At 44.8% G+C, this 17,155-nt stretch overlaps 1 protein-coding gene across 1 annotated transcript in view; it reads right to left on the reverse strand.

Moving 5' to 3' along the window:
- Positions 1–594: 594 nt before the first annotated feature.
- Positions 595–17,155, reverse strand: part of LOC146831438 (histamine H3 receptor-like) — a 160,819-nt gene continuing 144,258 nt past the window's right edge. Inside the window, exons 3-4 of the mRNA XM_085603908.1 lie at positions 990–1,578; positions 595–650 (exon numbers count right to left, since the gene is read on the reverse strand). Coding sequence (XP_085460034.1) covers positions 595–650; positions 990–1,578 — 645 coding nt within the window. The remainder of the gene's footprint in view (positions 651–989; positions 1,579–17,155) is intronic.

The following is a 17,155-nucleotide window of genomic DNA, read 5'->3' on the forward strand; positions in this document are numbered from 1 at the left end:
AAACAGATAAAGTGTGTACGAAAGTGCACAATGTGTCTATGCACAGCTGTTAAGCCACACGTGTGGAACTATTTCTCCCACTGCTTGAAAGGGGTCAGACTTCCTTGAGGAACTCCTGATTTCAACTTGAAGTTACAACCAGCCACATTGCAAATGCAAATATAACAACTCTCATTAAGAAAGCAGTCGACTTGAAGATACTGTGCTCATATCAGCTGATCCCTCATCACAAAAAAGCCTCAACGCAGCTTCAAGAGTATGTGGAGGTAAACCGAAATCTTCATGATTATTAGTCCATGTTTAGGCCCTCAACAGACACCCTAACCAACCTGGCCACTCTCCTCTAAGAAGTACTTGTGTCCTTGGATGAAAACAAGAACTATATTCTCTACTCTTCCAAGTCTTGGCAGCCTGTGATACCAAGGAATGTGGCGTCATATTTAGAAGTCTCACAGGGTGGAGCACAGTGTCTGTATTAACCCTGGGATGGATCACCCCTTGCTTTTCAACCACAGACAACAAGTTTGACCCACATTTGAACAATTAAGACTGGGAGTTGCGATGGAAGAGTCTCAGAGTTGAGACCAGTCATTTTCAAGCAGACTCAAAACTTTCGTTCTGTCGTATCGCAATGCACAGGCTCTTCACGTCTACAGAGATCATAAGAATACAACAGTCAACATGCAGCATCCTATAAAATGTCCTCATCAATCAATACATAAATGAACACATTTCTGGTTCAGCCGGTTACTGTGGCACTAGGTGGCACTGTTGATGTTTTAAGACTCAGACTACACGACATAGAAGTTTCTTGAAAGCTGTCCTGAACTTCTTGTGACAAAGAGGATACAAAATGGGATTAAGAAAGGAATTCACCCACAGGAGCCACCATGACATGTCAATCACAACCGTTGGAACGCAAGGTAAAGAACAGCTCGCCTGTATGAGAAAAGTCAGAATGAACGGAAGCCAACACAGAAAATACACACCCACAATGACTGCGAGAGACTTTGCCACCTGCTTATCTTTTTTCAGCTTCAGTTGCTGCGCAAGGGCTGAATGATTGTCACTGGTTCCTGGAGTCATTTCTGAAGCATTGTTTTGTTTGGAGACTGTTTTGTTAAAAAGTTTTAATTTCCTGATAAGAAACGATTTGTTGTGAACGTTCGAATGGCTGGACTGTTGTGCAGCCATATTTGGTAGTGTCTTATCCTGCGGCGACCAATCACTTTCTTGTGTGAAGGAAACAACGGCCATTTTATTGCTTACATCCATTAGTAAAGTTTTCCTTCGTTTTATACTACGTTTTCTGATGTTCCAATAGATGCTCAAATTAAAATATGCAATACTAAGGAACGGCACACAAAAATCCAGTACTGTAGTGCTGATTAAGTAATGCCAAGCATTGCTGTATTCATAAACGCAGATTCCCTCTGGCACATCACTATATCCAGCTAAAATGTCCCAGAAGAAAATTGCTGGAGCAGATAGAAGAAATGCAAGTATCCATGTTGTGCATATCTGCAACATTGCTTTCTTGCTCACTTCATCTGTTCTTTGGAGGACTCTGTAGGACACCTATATATAGAAGACAAACAATTAACTGAACATATCAAATGCAAAGACATGCTAATATGTTGGTATAAATTGAAAACTAATGGCACCGCAAAAGCAAACCTGTTCTGCAACAGAAAACATTCAATGAAGTTTACTCGCTGATAATAGTTGTTGCAAAAGGGGATTTAAAAAGGCATGCTGCGTGGGGAATAGCATTTTGTCTAATGCAGCATAATAAAATTTGGTACAGGCCGTAGCAAAAGCTCATTTTTGGAGAAGTGTGACCATTAACAAAACTGAACGCAAATGTATTAGCAAAGCTATAGGACCTAGTTTACAAAGGTAAACTCACACTTTTGTGTATGTTTATGATTGTTTGGTATTGTATCAGTAGTATCTTTATGACTGTGGAGTCTCCACACATAAAAAGATAGGACTGTCCTATCTTTTTATGTGCCAAGACTCCACAATCATAAAGATGCTACTAAGTAAATTAAGCAAAAAAAAGTGAATTTACAGAAAAGTGCAAGTTTAACTTTGTGAATCAAGCCTGCAGTACCTTGTGAGCTAGAGTTGATGGGGCCCTTTTGGTTCCTAACGGACTCAGTAGAACAGTGATGTAAAAGCATGGTTTGTGGGTGATAGAATTCGTGATGTAGAATGTTCAGTTAACAGTTACACATTGAGGAGATGTGTAATACCAAGCTCCATGTGTGGCGTGATCAGTTGCATGTTCCCAGGCTCAGGAGGACACTACAACTGGTGACAAGATAGGGGATTACGTAAACCTGTTAACCTGAAGAACGAGCGTGCTCTCTCGGAGATCATCTTTTTAAACAACAAGGGGGACCCAAATAAAGTCTGCCTGGGACCTTGGGAATCAGTTATCCTAAGCAACAATGGTCCCTAGGAAAGGGTGAACAAAACTGATAAATACAGACCCAGTCAGTGCTGTATTAGTTAAACGTGTCCAACCGGACAGAGGTTCAATGTTTAATTTTTCAGCAATTCTTGGAGATATGTACAAGACAATATACTGAGAGTGGGACACAAGCCTGCATTCCACTACAGAAAATTAAAAACAAAGAAAACATATAGTCTGGCAAACATTTAAGCAAGGCTCAGGCAACGCTCACGGTTTGTTCTCAGGAGAAAAATTCACAGTTATAGGTAAACAAATCGCAAGGAACACCTCTACATGACAAATAGTAATATCATAGTGTATATATGAGGTGTTTTAGGGTGTCAACGGCGTTTCGATCCAGGAGACAAATGTGTGGATCATCTGGACATTAAATAAGCATGCCTGAATTATAGGTGCCTTAAATTATGTGGATTTATACATCGGTGAGTAAGGGTAGCGGGAATGTCCTCAATGGGAGTGGTGGAGGTAGAGGTCGCAATGTAAAGTTAGGAATTTAGTGTAATGCATCAATTGTTGAATCAGAAAAAGAGCCACGGGAGTGTGCTCTGTGGGCGCGATGGCCTTTAGCCGTAGGTTACGGCGTGATGTCTCAGGGGATCAATGTCTGTAGATGCGGGAGAGCATGCCACATGCTCCTCAGTAGATGTGAAATCGACAGTTGGTGTATGCGAAGTCAAATTGCCACTCCAGCTATTGCAAGGCCTGTGAAGAAAGTGAAGGCCTTATGAAAGTTTGTTTGTCGCTGGCTAAAAATTTGCTGGTAAACTCAAGACAAGAGATACCACACCACATTCTAAAGCAGAGCTGTCATAGATATATTACGACAACCAGGTACAAAGAATCGCTAAAGTCTGTGATAGTCAAGTGCAAGAAAGTGCTAAGAGCAGAAACATTTCTGACGCAAAGAAAGGCTAAAGCCAGGTATAATGCAAAGAGGTGTGTAGGGTGAAGAACCCATGTAAGAAACAATGCTGCTACTCCCCGCCAAGGAAGAAGATAGCACATCACAGCCGGAGAGCGGGCCCGACAACCCAAGTGTCAGCATCTGACTAGTGCTTGAAAAAGGTGCTGTTACTAGTGGGCAGCAGATGTTGCAGAGTGATCTATGGTCCCAACAGCAGAAAGTTCCACATGTTATGATGCTGCCACATTCCTAAAACCACAGCCTCCCTTCGATACCACCAAAAAGCAAAATATTGGCGACAGATGGACCGCCTGGATAAAAACCTTAGAAGATTTAATTGATGTGCTGGAAGAAGCAAATGACAAAAAGATCATTAAATATGTTAAATATGTTAAGAATTTAGTAGGTGATGGAGTAAATGAAGTGATAAAGAAACTACCACAAGGTGATGAAGTGACATACCATCAAATCAAAGAGGTGTTAAACACCAAGTTCAATCGAATATAGAATGTATACAATGTAAGGTCCATTTTTAGTCAGGAAAGGCAGAAAACTGGTGAAATGATAGATCAGTTTGTAGAAAGGCTTGATTTACTCATAAAGCATTGCAAGTTCAACTAGTTCAATGATGGAGAGGCCATGCATTTCAGAGTGTTAGACAATTATCTCTCCGATTCCTTCAGACATCAAATGCTGAAAGAGACACTCAGCTTGGAGTGAGTCCTCGTGGCTGCCAGAGCGGAAGAAAAAGCTGACAGGCAAGCACCTAACATGGAGGTTGGAACACGCCAAAAGGAGTCAGCCTTAAGTGTGAAAAGTAAGCCAAAATACAAGATGGAAGGTCAGAAAGTAATGTCACCAAAGAAAAAAAAGTTGGGTTTTCGATGTGGATTTTCCTTTCCACATTAAGGTTAATGTCCCGACATTGGACCGTTATGCAAAGGATGTGGGAAATAGCACTAGTATTGTTTAACTGTCTGCAAAGGGAGGGAAAGATCAAGTGCATCATGTTGAGAAAACAAAATGGAGGTGAGATCAAGTGTGTCACCTTGAGAAAACAAAACAGATGCCAGAAAGTTCCAGAGACATTCCAACCAAAGCCACAATGTCAAGCAGCACCATCAGTTGAGGCAAGTAGAAACTGAATGATGTTGATTGTAGGAAGGTGGAATCTGACTACATGGTTGCCCCCACTTTTTTCTGGTGTTTTGATGGTTTTTGACTTAGTTTGGCTGGAAATCTGCTATTCAGGTCTATCCACTTTCTCTTATAAATTGATTCCTAGTATCTTAGTTACACAACAGATTGGATTCTGAGGTGCCCTTATAAGTCCCTAGTATATGATATACTATGTACCCAGGGCATAGTTACCCCAGAGGCCTACCAGGGGCTGAAGCATGTATTATGCCACCCCTGGAAAGCCCTCCAAAATGACACCACAGGTCTGCTACTGCAGCCTGGGTAAGGTGGTGCATGCACCCCTTACTGAGATATAGGTTCACTATATCTCACCTCTCACTGCACATAGAAACCTTTCAGTCACACCTATGGCAGGCCTTATCAATCCTGAAGGCAGGTTTCTTGGTTATATGTGAGAGGGTGCCCAGGCATGAGCTGAACCCCTCTGCAGCCTTCGGAATCTATCCTCCGGGGTTTTCAGTAGTGCGGCCTGACCATATACTCAAGTGCATTATAACTAAAACGGTTAATGCTAACTTTGGACTGACTGCACGGAAACATGTCGTGTTTGGTGTCAAACACCTTGGTATCATACCCCCACATCAATAACTGGTGTGGTAATATGATCCCACCCTTCTAGAGGGAGAGACATGACAGCACCGATATACCCGGTACCAGTTTAATAGAGCCCTGGCATCACAAAATGGATGCTGCAGCCACAGACATGAGTCTGGCCTCCTGCTGCTGACCAAAACTCCGGTAGGGGAGGCCTGGACAATAGGTTTCCTGTCACAGGGAGGTGTAACCACCTCCCAGACAAGCTTAAGTGTATTGGGGCTGGGTGGGAGCACTCCAAGAGTGCTTTGAAGTCTGCACTGGGGGCCCATTTGGTGTCCCTGTGCATAGTCCAGCTCAAACCGGTTGTAGGGCCTACCAGCCCCTGCTCCAGCACAAAACTGGACAAAGGAAATGGGTGTAGCCCCCTCTTTCCAAACCCTCCCATAGGTGGGTCCCCTGAGTAAGTCCAACCCCTTTCTTAAGTATGAGTAAGGAACCCCTGGCAACAGGATGATAGATATATCTGGACGAAACTCTGCAACTGAATCCTGGAACTTCGATGCTCTACTCAAGATTAGAGGACTGAAGAAATATCCCTTGGGGTCAAGGAGTGACTCCCCTGCTTGGCAGTCATCAACAAAGTATTTGCCGGTCTGCATTTCTGAGCTCCCGACGGACTCGGAAGTACCTGCAGCTCAGGAAGAGGATTTCCAGACTTCTCAGAGGCTGACCCGAGTTCCCAGCAAAGCTGAGACACGCATCCCTCGTGAGTAACATGGAACCAAAACTCCTGGTCACGTGCACATTTGCAAGTGCATCAGCTTCTCAACGTCCCCTGAGGCTGTGCATTGACTTGTAGCCCACACCCCAAGCAGGGAATCCACCAAAAATGTTCGGCCTAGTCACCTCGAGTGACACGTGGGCCGCCATTTTGTGATTCCTCTCGAGGTCCCTTCGTGATCTCTGGTCCGTCGACTGGTGGGTCCCGGTGAAGGTAACTCTGACTTTCTTTGGGCTTCCCTGGTTGCTCCAGACGTGCCCTCACTCCTCTTCTCTGGAGGAGTCCCTCAGACCGTGCTGGTCTGCACCGAAGCATTTTTCTCCTTTCTGCATGGGTTGCTGTTGCCAAGGCTTGTTGTGTCCAATCCAGGCACTGACGCTGCAGCACTCGACATCCTTCATGGGACAGCTCAAATCCAGCTCGTTTTTGTCCTCGATGCCTCCTGGTCCTAGTGGCTGAAGAGTCAAGCTTCACCTTCTTCACCTGAAACACCCGACATCGGTGGGCATTCGTCTATCATGCCCCTGGTCACTGGCAAGTGACCCAGACTCTGTCTCCTCTGCTGTCAGGTTCTGCTCATCTTTGATCCAGGCTTGGATCTCTTTGGACACTTCACATCTTCCCGGCAGCAGCACTTCTTTGCCAGCTCCCATTGAAAACGACGAGGCGACCCAACACCATTTGACACCTATGCTTCCCTGGGTGAGGTAACTTGAGTATTCCAGTGCTCCCGAGGGTGTTGACCCTAGAACTAAGTCCAAAAGGGTTTGGTCTTAGTCAATTTCTAAGTGTCCCTAATCTTTAAAAATCTAACTGCAACTTTCCCCATAGAAGCTAACAGGAGCTCGTGGCTGTGTTCTCACACTGCACACGGCCCCCGTGGGTCCCCTGTGTCACTACCTTGGGTGGTTCCTTGGGGTCCCAGCGATTCTACAGGCTCTAGGCCTTGTGTCTAGTTAAGTTGTGGTTCTTATACCACTATTTTAGTATATGGTTTGGCTCGCCCCCTAGGGCCTGACGTGTATTTGTGCTATTTTACTGTAATATTTGAAGTGTAACTTATGTGTTTTGACCTCTAGCCTCATAAAGAGACTGGCAGGGTGTGTTTAGTAATAAATACATATATTTTATATATACCTGGTGTGATTCCCTTTCATTTGGTCCTTCAAGAGATTATAGACTGGTAAAACAAGCTGCTTTACATTCCTTCAAGACTTAGCCTGAAGGCTGCTCTCCATAGCTACCACTAGGATAGCTTTCAATAAAGGTTGTCTTTAACCTATCATCAATAAGGGGTTGTTTGGACTTGTGCAAGGTGCCCACTGTAACTAGTGGACAGCATATACCAGGCCAACTTCTCACATTGGTGTGCAGCATGTGGGATTCGAGCTTGCTATTGTTTTACCAGATAATCTCAATTGAATTGACTAACTGAAAACCACTAAAGGCACCTCAGGTACATATAATACAAGCTTTAGAATACAGTAAGTTCTACTGAACTTAGAGTTGTGTGTCAAGGGCTTACCACACCCTTTCTACAACTCAAGAGAGTTTAGTAGGCCACACTAGAGTAGGTAGTGCATACACCACACCTCACTAGTAATGTCTTCAAGGGCAGGAACCAGTGGGTCCCTGCCAGAAGCCAATGGGCTTCTTCCCTCCAAGTATGATAACCTCCCATTCTTGGAATTGAGGGCATTATGCAGTACTAGGAGACTGAAGACAGGCAAAAGTCCAACCACCCAACGCCTCATAGAGGTACTCAGGCTGGATGATCTCAGAAGACCTATAGGGTCTTAAGGGGTAGGCAGAGTGGGTGGGGCAGCAGATGAGGAAGGATGTAGGGGTGAAATTCCCTCTGACCAGACCTCTAATGCTGGCCAGGCAGATGACAATGATCTTGATTAGGAAAACCCAGCTCCCCTGGATGATGAGGTGGAGGGCCACAATGGTCCTCTCTTTGTCCCTCCTGGAGGAGTTGGTGGTGGGCCTACAAGGTACAGATCTCCCTCAGTGGAGTCTAACCATTCTAGTTCATCCATAGGGACCTCTATCTCTGTCCATTGGAGGGAAACCTCCCAGGAGAGGAGAGAGAGACTGCTGAAGTATGAGGAAGCCCAGCTTAAGATAAAAAAGCAGCAGATAGCCCTAGTAAGGGTACTCCCTAGAGCTCTACAGAGCTAGAAGTGGGATGACATCCACAAATGGATTACTGCACTGGAAAGGGCCTGTAAAGTTCAAAGTGTCCCCCAGGAGCAGTTGGCAGCAATCTTGTGGCTCTCCTTTGAAGACAAAGGCAGAGATAAGCTCCTCACTGTCAGAGAAGAGGATGCTGACAATTACAAGGTCGTGAAGAGTGCTCTGATTGATGGGTTTTGTCTAACCACTGAACAGTATAGGTTGAAGTTCAGAGACACCCAAAAGACTCAGACTCAAGACTGGGTTGACTTTGTAGATTGTGCTACTAAGGCTCTGGAAGGTTGGACACATGGCAGTGAGGTGCATTACTTAGTAGGATTGTACAATTTGAGTATGAGGGAGCAGATCCTTAATAATTGTCAAATCCAGCTTTTACACCAGTACCTGGTGGACTCTGATCTGATCTCTCACCAAGAACTGGGAAAGAAGGCAGACAAATGGATCAGAACCAGGGTAAGGCCTAAAAATCAGGGTGGTGACCAGAAGAAAGATTCTACCAAGTCCCAAGAGAAAGGTGGGGATAAATCTAAAGACAAGCCCTCTACAGGAACCCAAAAGTCCTCCCCTGGGGGTGGGTCCCAAACTCCTTCCTCCCCTGAAAATAAACCATATTGCCATGTTTGTAAAAAGCCTGGCCACTGGAAAACTGATCCCAGTTGCCCCAGGGTGGGCAATAAAGAAAATGTTCCTCCAACCAATACTACCACCCCTCCTGGTACTACTAGTAGTAACCCCTCAGGCGGTAGTGTTGCACCCAAAAAGTTAGGTGCATTCTCATGGGGAACAGAGGTGGGCCCTAGTTTAGACAGGTCCCCCTCACAAGCCTCCTTAGTCTGTGATGGTGGCATGGGATTTGCCACTTTTACCATGGATCCCAATGCTTTGGGCAGGTACAGACAGGATTCCTTAATCAATGGTCAAAAAGCTTTGGGATTCAGGGACACAGGGACTAGTGTCACCATGGTGGCTGGGAAACTAGTCCCCCCTCAACAGCTTTTACCTGAGTTCAAGTACCAGGCGACCAACATAGATGGTATCAGGACAGATCATCCCATGGCCATAGTCAATCTCAGCTGGGGAGGGGTCAGTGGCCCAAAGAGAGTCGCACTGTCCCCAAACTTGCCTGTAGATTGCCTGTTGGGCAATGAAATGGAGATTTCAGCCTAGGCTGAAGTTGAATACCAGGCCGACTTAAGAATGTTAGGCCTCCCTGAGAGAGTTGGTGGGGCTGTGATGGCCACAGCCCAACCCCAGGGAAATTTTGAAGATATGGAGCCTAAAATAATGAACCACTCTCCTCCACAAGAGAGCACAAGGGTTGAAGAAAAGTCTTCTTTCCCCCAGACTATAGGTAAGGGTCAGTCTCCTCAGGGAACTGATATTACCCTTAGTGAAGGAACTGCCCCAGAGGTAGTCAGGCCTGTCCTGGCAACACCTCAGATGGCAGGGGACACTTCCAAGGTGGTACCCAGTCTGGAGTAGGTAACCTGCCCCTCTCTACTCTGCCTCAGTCAGCCCAGGGCTGCAGAGGTCAGGGAGGTCAGTGGACCCCACAGAGCCCACTGTCCTGAGGAACCCCCCCCCCCATCGGCAAGTTAGGGGCACCCAGTTTAGTAGCCCTAGCCAGGTGAAAATTCCTCAACCCACTGAGGGATCCCCCATACCTTTGTGTAAGGACCTCCCCTAGAAGGACTCTGTTGGGCAAGGGCAAACCTGAGATCAAAAGGTTCCAAACCTGCCATGTCCCTCCAGTGTTCCACCCAAAGGGACCCAACCTCAGCTGTAGGCAGCCAAAGGTTGACCCTTAGAGCAAAGTGCAACTCAATCATGGAAAGAGAGGCATATGTGGTGACCAGTGATCCGAGGAAGCTGAGACCAACTTTATTAGGGCCTCACTTCCCTACTCAGACACCTCACCAGCCTTTTACTTTACCAACACATACTACAGGTAGTAATTCCCCATGGTGGAGATCCTCTCATACCCTTAGGGTGAGTGGTAGCTTAGTGGACCATAAGATAGGGGGTAACCATGCTAGTGCAGGTACTTACTTATATGGCCACTTGGTCAATAAAGGCTCAACTGGCCAAGGTTAGCCTTATCTCCTTTCATTTGGGGGTGTTATGTAGGAAGGTGGAATCTTACTACCTGGTTTCCCCCACTTTTTTCCTGGTGTTTTGATGGTTTTTGACTTAGTTTGGCTGGGAACCTGCTATTCAGGTCCCCAGCCGATCTGCTTTCTCTTATAAATTGATTCCTAGTACCTTTGTACACAACAGATTGGATTCTGAGGTGCCCTTATAAGTCCCTAGTATATGGTATACTATGTACCCAGGGCATAGGTACCCCAGAGGCCTACCAGGGGCTGAAGCATGTATTATGCCACCCCTGGACAGACCTCCAAAATGACACCACAGGTCTGCTACTGCAGCCTGGGTATGGTGGTGCATGCACCCCTTACTGAGATATAGGTTCACTATATCTCACCTCTCACTGCACATAGAAACCTGTCAGTCACCCCTATGACAGGCCTTATCAATCCTGAAGGCAGGGTGCTTGGTTATATGAGAGAGGGTGCCCAGGCATGAGCTGAGCCCCTCTGCAGCCTTCGGAATCTATCCTCCGGGGCTTTCAGTAGTGCAGCCTGACCATATACTCTTAAGTGCATTATAACTAAAATGGTTAATGCTAACTTTGGACTGGCTGCACAGAAACATGTCGTATTTGGTGTCAAACTCCTTGGAATCATACCCCCACACCAATAACTGGTGTGGGAATATTATCCCACCCTTCAGAGAGAGAGACATGACAGCACCGGTGTGCCTGGTACCAGTTTAACGGAGCCCTGGCATCACAAAATGGATGTTGCAGCCACAGACACGAGTCTGGCCTCCTGCTTCTGACCAAAACTCTGGCAGTGGAGGCCTGGACAATAGGTTTCCTGTCACAGGGAGGTGTAACCACCTCCCAGACAGGCTTTAGTGTATTGGGGCTGGGTGGGAGCACTCCAAGAGTGCTTTGAAGTCTGCACTGGGGGCACATTTGGTGTCCCTGTGCATAGTCCAGCTCAAACCGGTTGCAGGGGCTACAGGCCCCTGCTCTGGTGCGAAACTGGACAAAGGAAATGGGTGTAGCCACCCCTCTTTCCAAACCCTCCCATAGGTGGGTCCCCTGAGTTAGTCCAACCCCTTTCTTAGGTATAAGTAAGAAACCCCTGGCAACAGGACAATAGATATCCCTGGACAAAACTCTGCAACTGAATCCTGGAACTTCGACGCTCTACTCAAGATTAGGGGACTGAAGAAATCTCCCTTGGGGTCAAGGAGTGACTCCCCTGCTTGGCAGGCACCAACAAAGCATTTGCCAGTCTGCATCTCTGCAGCTCCTGACAGACTCCGAAGTACCTGTAGCCCAGGAAGAGAATTTCCAGACTTCTCAGAGGCCGACCCAAGTCCCCAGCAAAGCTGAGACCCACAGCCCTCTTGAGTAACATGGAACCGGAACTCCTGGTCACCGTGCACATTTGCAAGTACATCAGCTTCTCGACATCCCCTGAGGCTGTGCATTGGGTTACTTGTAGCCCACACCCCGAGCAGAGAATCCACCAAAGATTGTCAGGCTAGTCACCCCGAGTGACCCGTGGACTGACATTTTGTGATTCCTCTTGAGGTCCCTTCGCAATCCCTGGTCCGTCGACTGGTGGGTCCCTGTGAAGGTAACTCTGACTTTCTTTGGGCTTCCTTGGTTGCTCCAGACGTGCCCTCACTCCTGCTTGCTGGAGGAGTCCCTCAGACCGTGCTGGTCTACACCAAAGCATTTTTCTCCTTTCTGCGTGGGTTGCTGTTGCCAAGGCTTGTTGTGTCCAATCTGGGCACTGACACTGCTGCACTCGACATCCTTTGTGGGACAGCTGAAATCCAGCTCCTGGTCATCCTTGACACCTCCTTGTCCTCGTGGCTGAAGAGTCAAGCTTCACCTTCTGCACCTGAAACACCAGGCATCGGTGGGCATTCGTATATCGTGCCCCTGGTCACTGGCAAGTGACCCATACTCTGTCTCCTCTGCTTTCAGGTTCTTCTCATCTTCGATCCAGGCTTGGATCTCTTCGGACACTTCGCATCTTCCCGGCAGCAGCACTTATTCGCCAGCTCCCATTGAAAACGATGACGAGACCCGACACCATTTGAAACCTATGCACCCGGCTTCCCTGTGTGAGGTAACTCGTGTACTCTGTTGCTCCTGAGGGTATTGACCCTAGAACTGTCTAAGTCCAAAAGGGTTTGGTCCTAGTCCATTTCTAAGTGTCCCTAATCTTGGGTCCCCTGTGTCACTACCGTGGGTGGTTCCTTGGGCTCCCAGCGATTCTACAGGCTCCAGGCCTTGTGTCTAGTTGAGTCGTGGTTCTTATACCACTATTTTAGTATATGGTTTGGCTCGCCCCTAGGGCCTGATGTGTATTTGTGCTATTTTACTGTAATATTTGAAGTGTAACTTATGTGTTTTGACCTCTAGCCTCATAGACTCAAGAGACTCGCAGGGTATGTTTAATAATTAATACATATATTTTATATATATACCTGGTGTGGTTCCCTTTCATTTGGTCATTCAAGAGATTATAGACTGGTAAAACAAGCTGCTTTACATTCCTTCAAGACTTAGCCTGAAGGCTGCTCTCCATAACTTCCACTAGGATAGCTTTCAATAAAGGTTGTCTTTAGCCGATCATCACTAAGGGGTTGTTTGGACTGGTGCAAGGTGCCCACTATAACTAGTGCACAGCATATACCAGGCCAACTTCTCACATTGACTGTTGTCAAGTTCTTCACCTGAAAGTTTGTCACCATCGTTGTCAAGTGACAGTGTCATTGTCAAGTGACAGAATGGAAGGTGGGTGTGCAATGTCAATGTGATGGTTGGGCAACATGCATATGTAGGATTGGCGTCTTGCAAGGAAAAATGTTGTTGAACCTAGGTCAACAAGTGAAGTTGCAAAATTCATTTGGACACTGTCCGAAGATGACACAGAAACTGTGTGGGTACTCCATACATTTTATCATAGACATTGACCTGTTTAACCCATTCGAAAACCATAGTGCTCACTTTGACACTGCAAAGTCAAGGGTCATTTATAGCAACTGTGATGCATAAAAAGACGAAAGTTCAGTTTAATTCATTTACTGTCAGGCATTTCATCAAGAGAATGTTTGCTCAGTTTCAGCACTGCTGATGACATGGGGTTGATTTCTGTAAATTACAATGCCAATGCCTGTCATGTGATAGTGAATCAGTTTCCATCCTTGTTTCATGGACTAGAAAGACTTAAGACAATGAAATTGCAACTTCACATAAATGAGGACATCCGTCCTGTTGCTCAATTACATTGTTAAATTGCATTTAATTTACAAGAGGCTGTTCTATTGAGTAAGAATTTGAGACACTATTAAAGCACAGCATCATTGAGCATTTCACTAGTCCGACACCATGGGTAACTCCAGTGAATACCAGGTCACTGTGCACCATGAAATGTGCAGACCCAACAGCAGCAATACCTGTAAACAGAATATCGATGTACGGCATAAACTATGCACTCATAACAATGTCAAAAACAGTAAAAGCAATGTTGAGGTACGCTATGACAACTATACGCACAATAATGAGTATGTCAGTAAAAATGATTTCATTGGCCTCCATGTTTTATGCTCACACAACAGCAAGCGCTATTGCTATTGCTGACAAAATCACTCAAAAAGACCTCCCCATAAGACCCTAACAGCATCAGTGAGAAATGTATTCAGTCTCTCACATAAACATTTATGAAACCATAGAGTTACGAAAACAGAGAGTCATATATTGGCACACTTACTTAGTAAGTAGTAATGAACACCAGTGATTAAGATGCAGAAATATTGAGGTTACTTGGAATACTTCATATATTCAAGATACTACGGATGTCTTGATTATCCTGAATACACTGGAGTATGACCCTGATCAACAATTTTTGGTTACGATTGATATTGAGTCGTTGTACACAAGCATACCCCAGGAAGCCACATTGGTGGCAGCGGCGCGGGCACTGGGGGAATGTGAGTGGTTTTATGAAACTCCACAATCGTTTGTCCTACAATGCGTGGAGATAGCCCTTTCAAGAAACTTTTTTGCCTATAAAGAACAGCAGTACCTTCAAGTGTCCGGTGCTTTGATGGGGGCAACTTTTGCCCCAGTCTGGCCTGCATTTATGTGCGCCAGTTTGAAGCTAATTACATCAATCATCCATCTAATCCCCTCCAGAATAACATCTGTCTCTGGAAGAGATTTATAGATGATGTGCTTTGCATCTGGACAGTGAGTCTTTTTTTATTTTTTTTTATTTATTTATTTTTGTACCACAGTAACACAGATATGAAACAAAATATATTGCACTTTATACAATTTATAAGCTCATATGATCACTAAATACACCCCAGATACTGAGTCCAATATTACGTTTCTTAGCCCCTTAACAGAGTAGGCTCCACTCCAACTGAAATAAATGATACATTTTTGCCCGCCAACGTTCAAAAAGAGGAGGCTCAGGTTGTAGCCACTCAGCCGCAGTACACAGCCGAGCGACCGTCATAGCGATAAAAATAAGATGCCAATGTTTATACAATGGAGTCTCCTTCACAAGTCCTGATCCAATTCCCAAAAGCATCATAGTGGGAGTGATAAGCAAATTAGCCTTCATTAACTTAGACATAAATTTCTCAATCCCCGTAATATAAGTTGATAGTTTGACACAACTAAAAAAAACATGCAGACTATCTGCTATATCTACCCCACACCGAAAACATTTGCCATCATACCCTCCCCCCCATTTGGACATACGTGCAGGTGTATAATACAAGTTAAAGGCAGTTTTAAAGAACTGTACGTTTAAATTTGCTGAGAGTAACGCTTCCTTATATCTCATAATAGCGTACTCTATACATATGTTTTCTTCCCCCAATATCGTAGACCATTTTGTATTGTTTTCCTAAATCATCTGCTCTGTAAGATAACGATATCCTGTATAACACACCAATCTTCTCCTGTCGCCTAACAGCCTCAACTACTATGTTAGATACAGCAGTTACATTTCTCCGGTTTATGAAGTCTCTGATTTGAAGAAATTTGAAAAATTGAGATTTTGACAAGTTAAATTGTCTAGCTAATTCTTCATAAGACATAAGGGGTCCACCAGAAATAAAAAAAAAATCCCCTAATTGAAAGATACCTTTCTTCCTCCAGGTAAGTGCTACCCTGTCCCAAAAAATTGGGGGAAGAATTTTTATAGCGTCCATAGGGGTATATTGAGATAATTTCTCTATTGAGCATCATTTACAAATTCTTTTCCATACTTTAAAAGCTGACTCCAAAACTTTAAACCTAGTTCGCTTAAAGAAACTGCCATCAATTTGTTTGAACAGACATTGTCGTGCCTCCGACCCTAATAACATCTGAAAGATCGAGGGGGCCTCTGTCCTATTTACGATATCCTCCCCCGTCAATAGAATACGCATCTTTAACAAAAAGCATACATAATAATATAAGACAAAATCAGGAATGGCTAAACCACCTCGTTCAACTGGTAGTGTCATAAGTCTGGTAGCACGTCTAGGTTTGCCGGGGGCCCAAAGAAATTTAGCACATGTAGATTGTAAATGCTGAAGTTGGGACCCTGTCACTTCCAATGGTATTGACCTAAACAAATATAAAACCTTCGGTAATACATTCATTTTGATGATGTTGCATCTACCTATTAAAGTGAGTTGTAGACGAGCCCATTTATCTAATGATGCCTTAATATTACGTAATAGCGCATTCCAATTAGCATCAACAAGTTCCAGCATCGATGATCTTACCCTAATACCCAGATATGTGACTTCTTTTAACACTCTATCATCATTGAGTACAAAATTATCAGTACATAATATTTGAGTTTTTGTAACATTCAGTAAGTAACCGGATACCTGACCGAAAGACATAGCCAGCTGCTTGATCTCTTGGAGCGTGGAATATGGGTCAACCGAAGTCACTGCAATGTCATCAGTGTAAGCAAACACTGAGTATGGAATATTTTGTACTACAAAGGGCTTGATCAGCAGGCTATTACCTGAGTGCTCAATAAATGGATTCATGTACAAGGCAAAAAGCAATGGTGAACAAGAACACCCTTGCCTTGTGCCTCTAGTAATAACCACAGGGTCCGAGTATAGGCCCATTTAGGCAATCTTAGCGATCGGTGAAGTGTACAGTACCTGTAGGGCAGTCATGAATTTCTTACCAAAGCCCATTCGACACATCAATTCCCACAGGTACTCCCACTCCACACGATCGAATGCCTTCTCCGCATCCAATAAGATTAACCCCAGATCCCGTTTCTCTGTCTGAGCAATATCAAACAATGTCAGTACCTTATTTACATGAGTGACAGTCCCTCGTGATGGTATAAAGCCATGCTGATTCTGTGAAATTAATGAATTGATAATCTTAGAGAGACAGAAGGCTAAAATCTTTGAGTAAATTTTACCATCAGAATTTATTAAAGAAATCGGGCGGTACGACCCCACCAGTTCTGGATCCTTGCCCTTTTTACTGAAAACCACTATGTTGGCTTCTGCCCAAGATATAGGGGCATGTCCATCCTGAGCGGCCCTAATCGTGGTCAACAAATAATTTTTTAATAAATCAAAAAAAAGTTTATAAATCTCCATCGGTAACTTGTCAGGTCCGGCAGCCTTCCCTGAAGCTCAACTATTCACTGCGAGTTCTAGTTCTCCCATTGTAATTGGACATTCTAGCTGTGCCGCCTCAGCAGAATCTAAATATGAGATAACCCCATCCAAAAACCTACCAAAATCAATGCCCTTTTCTACCTGTTTTGTATAAAGCTCCGTATAAAACTGATGAAAAACAGCTAGGATCCCTGCAGGTTCCTGGTAAGCTATTCCTGCTTTGTCCTTTACTACCTTAATACAGCGCGCAGATTCTTTCATGCGCAATTTTAATGCTAAGCACCTACCGACTGCTTTACCA

Source organism: Triturus cristatus, chromosome 5_1 (genome assembly GCF_964204655.1).
Source record: "Triturus cristatus chromosome 5_1, aTriCri1.1, whole genome shotgun sequence".
Taxonomy (NCBI): Eukaryota; Metazoa; Chordata; class Amphibia; order Caudata; family Salamandridae; genus Triturus; species Triturus cristatus.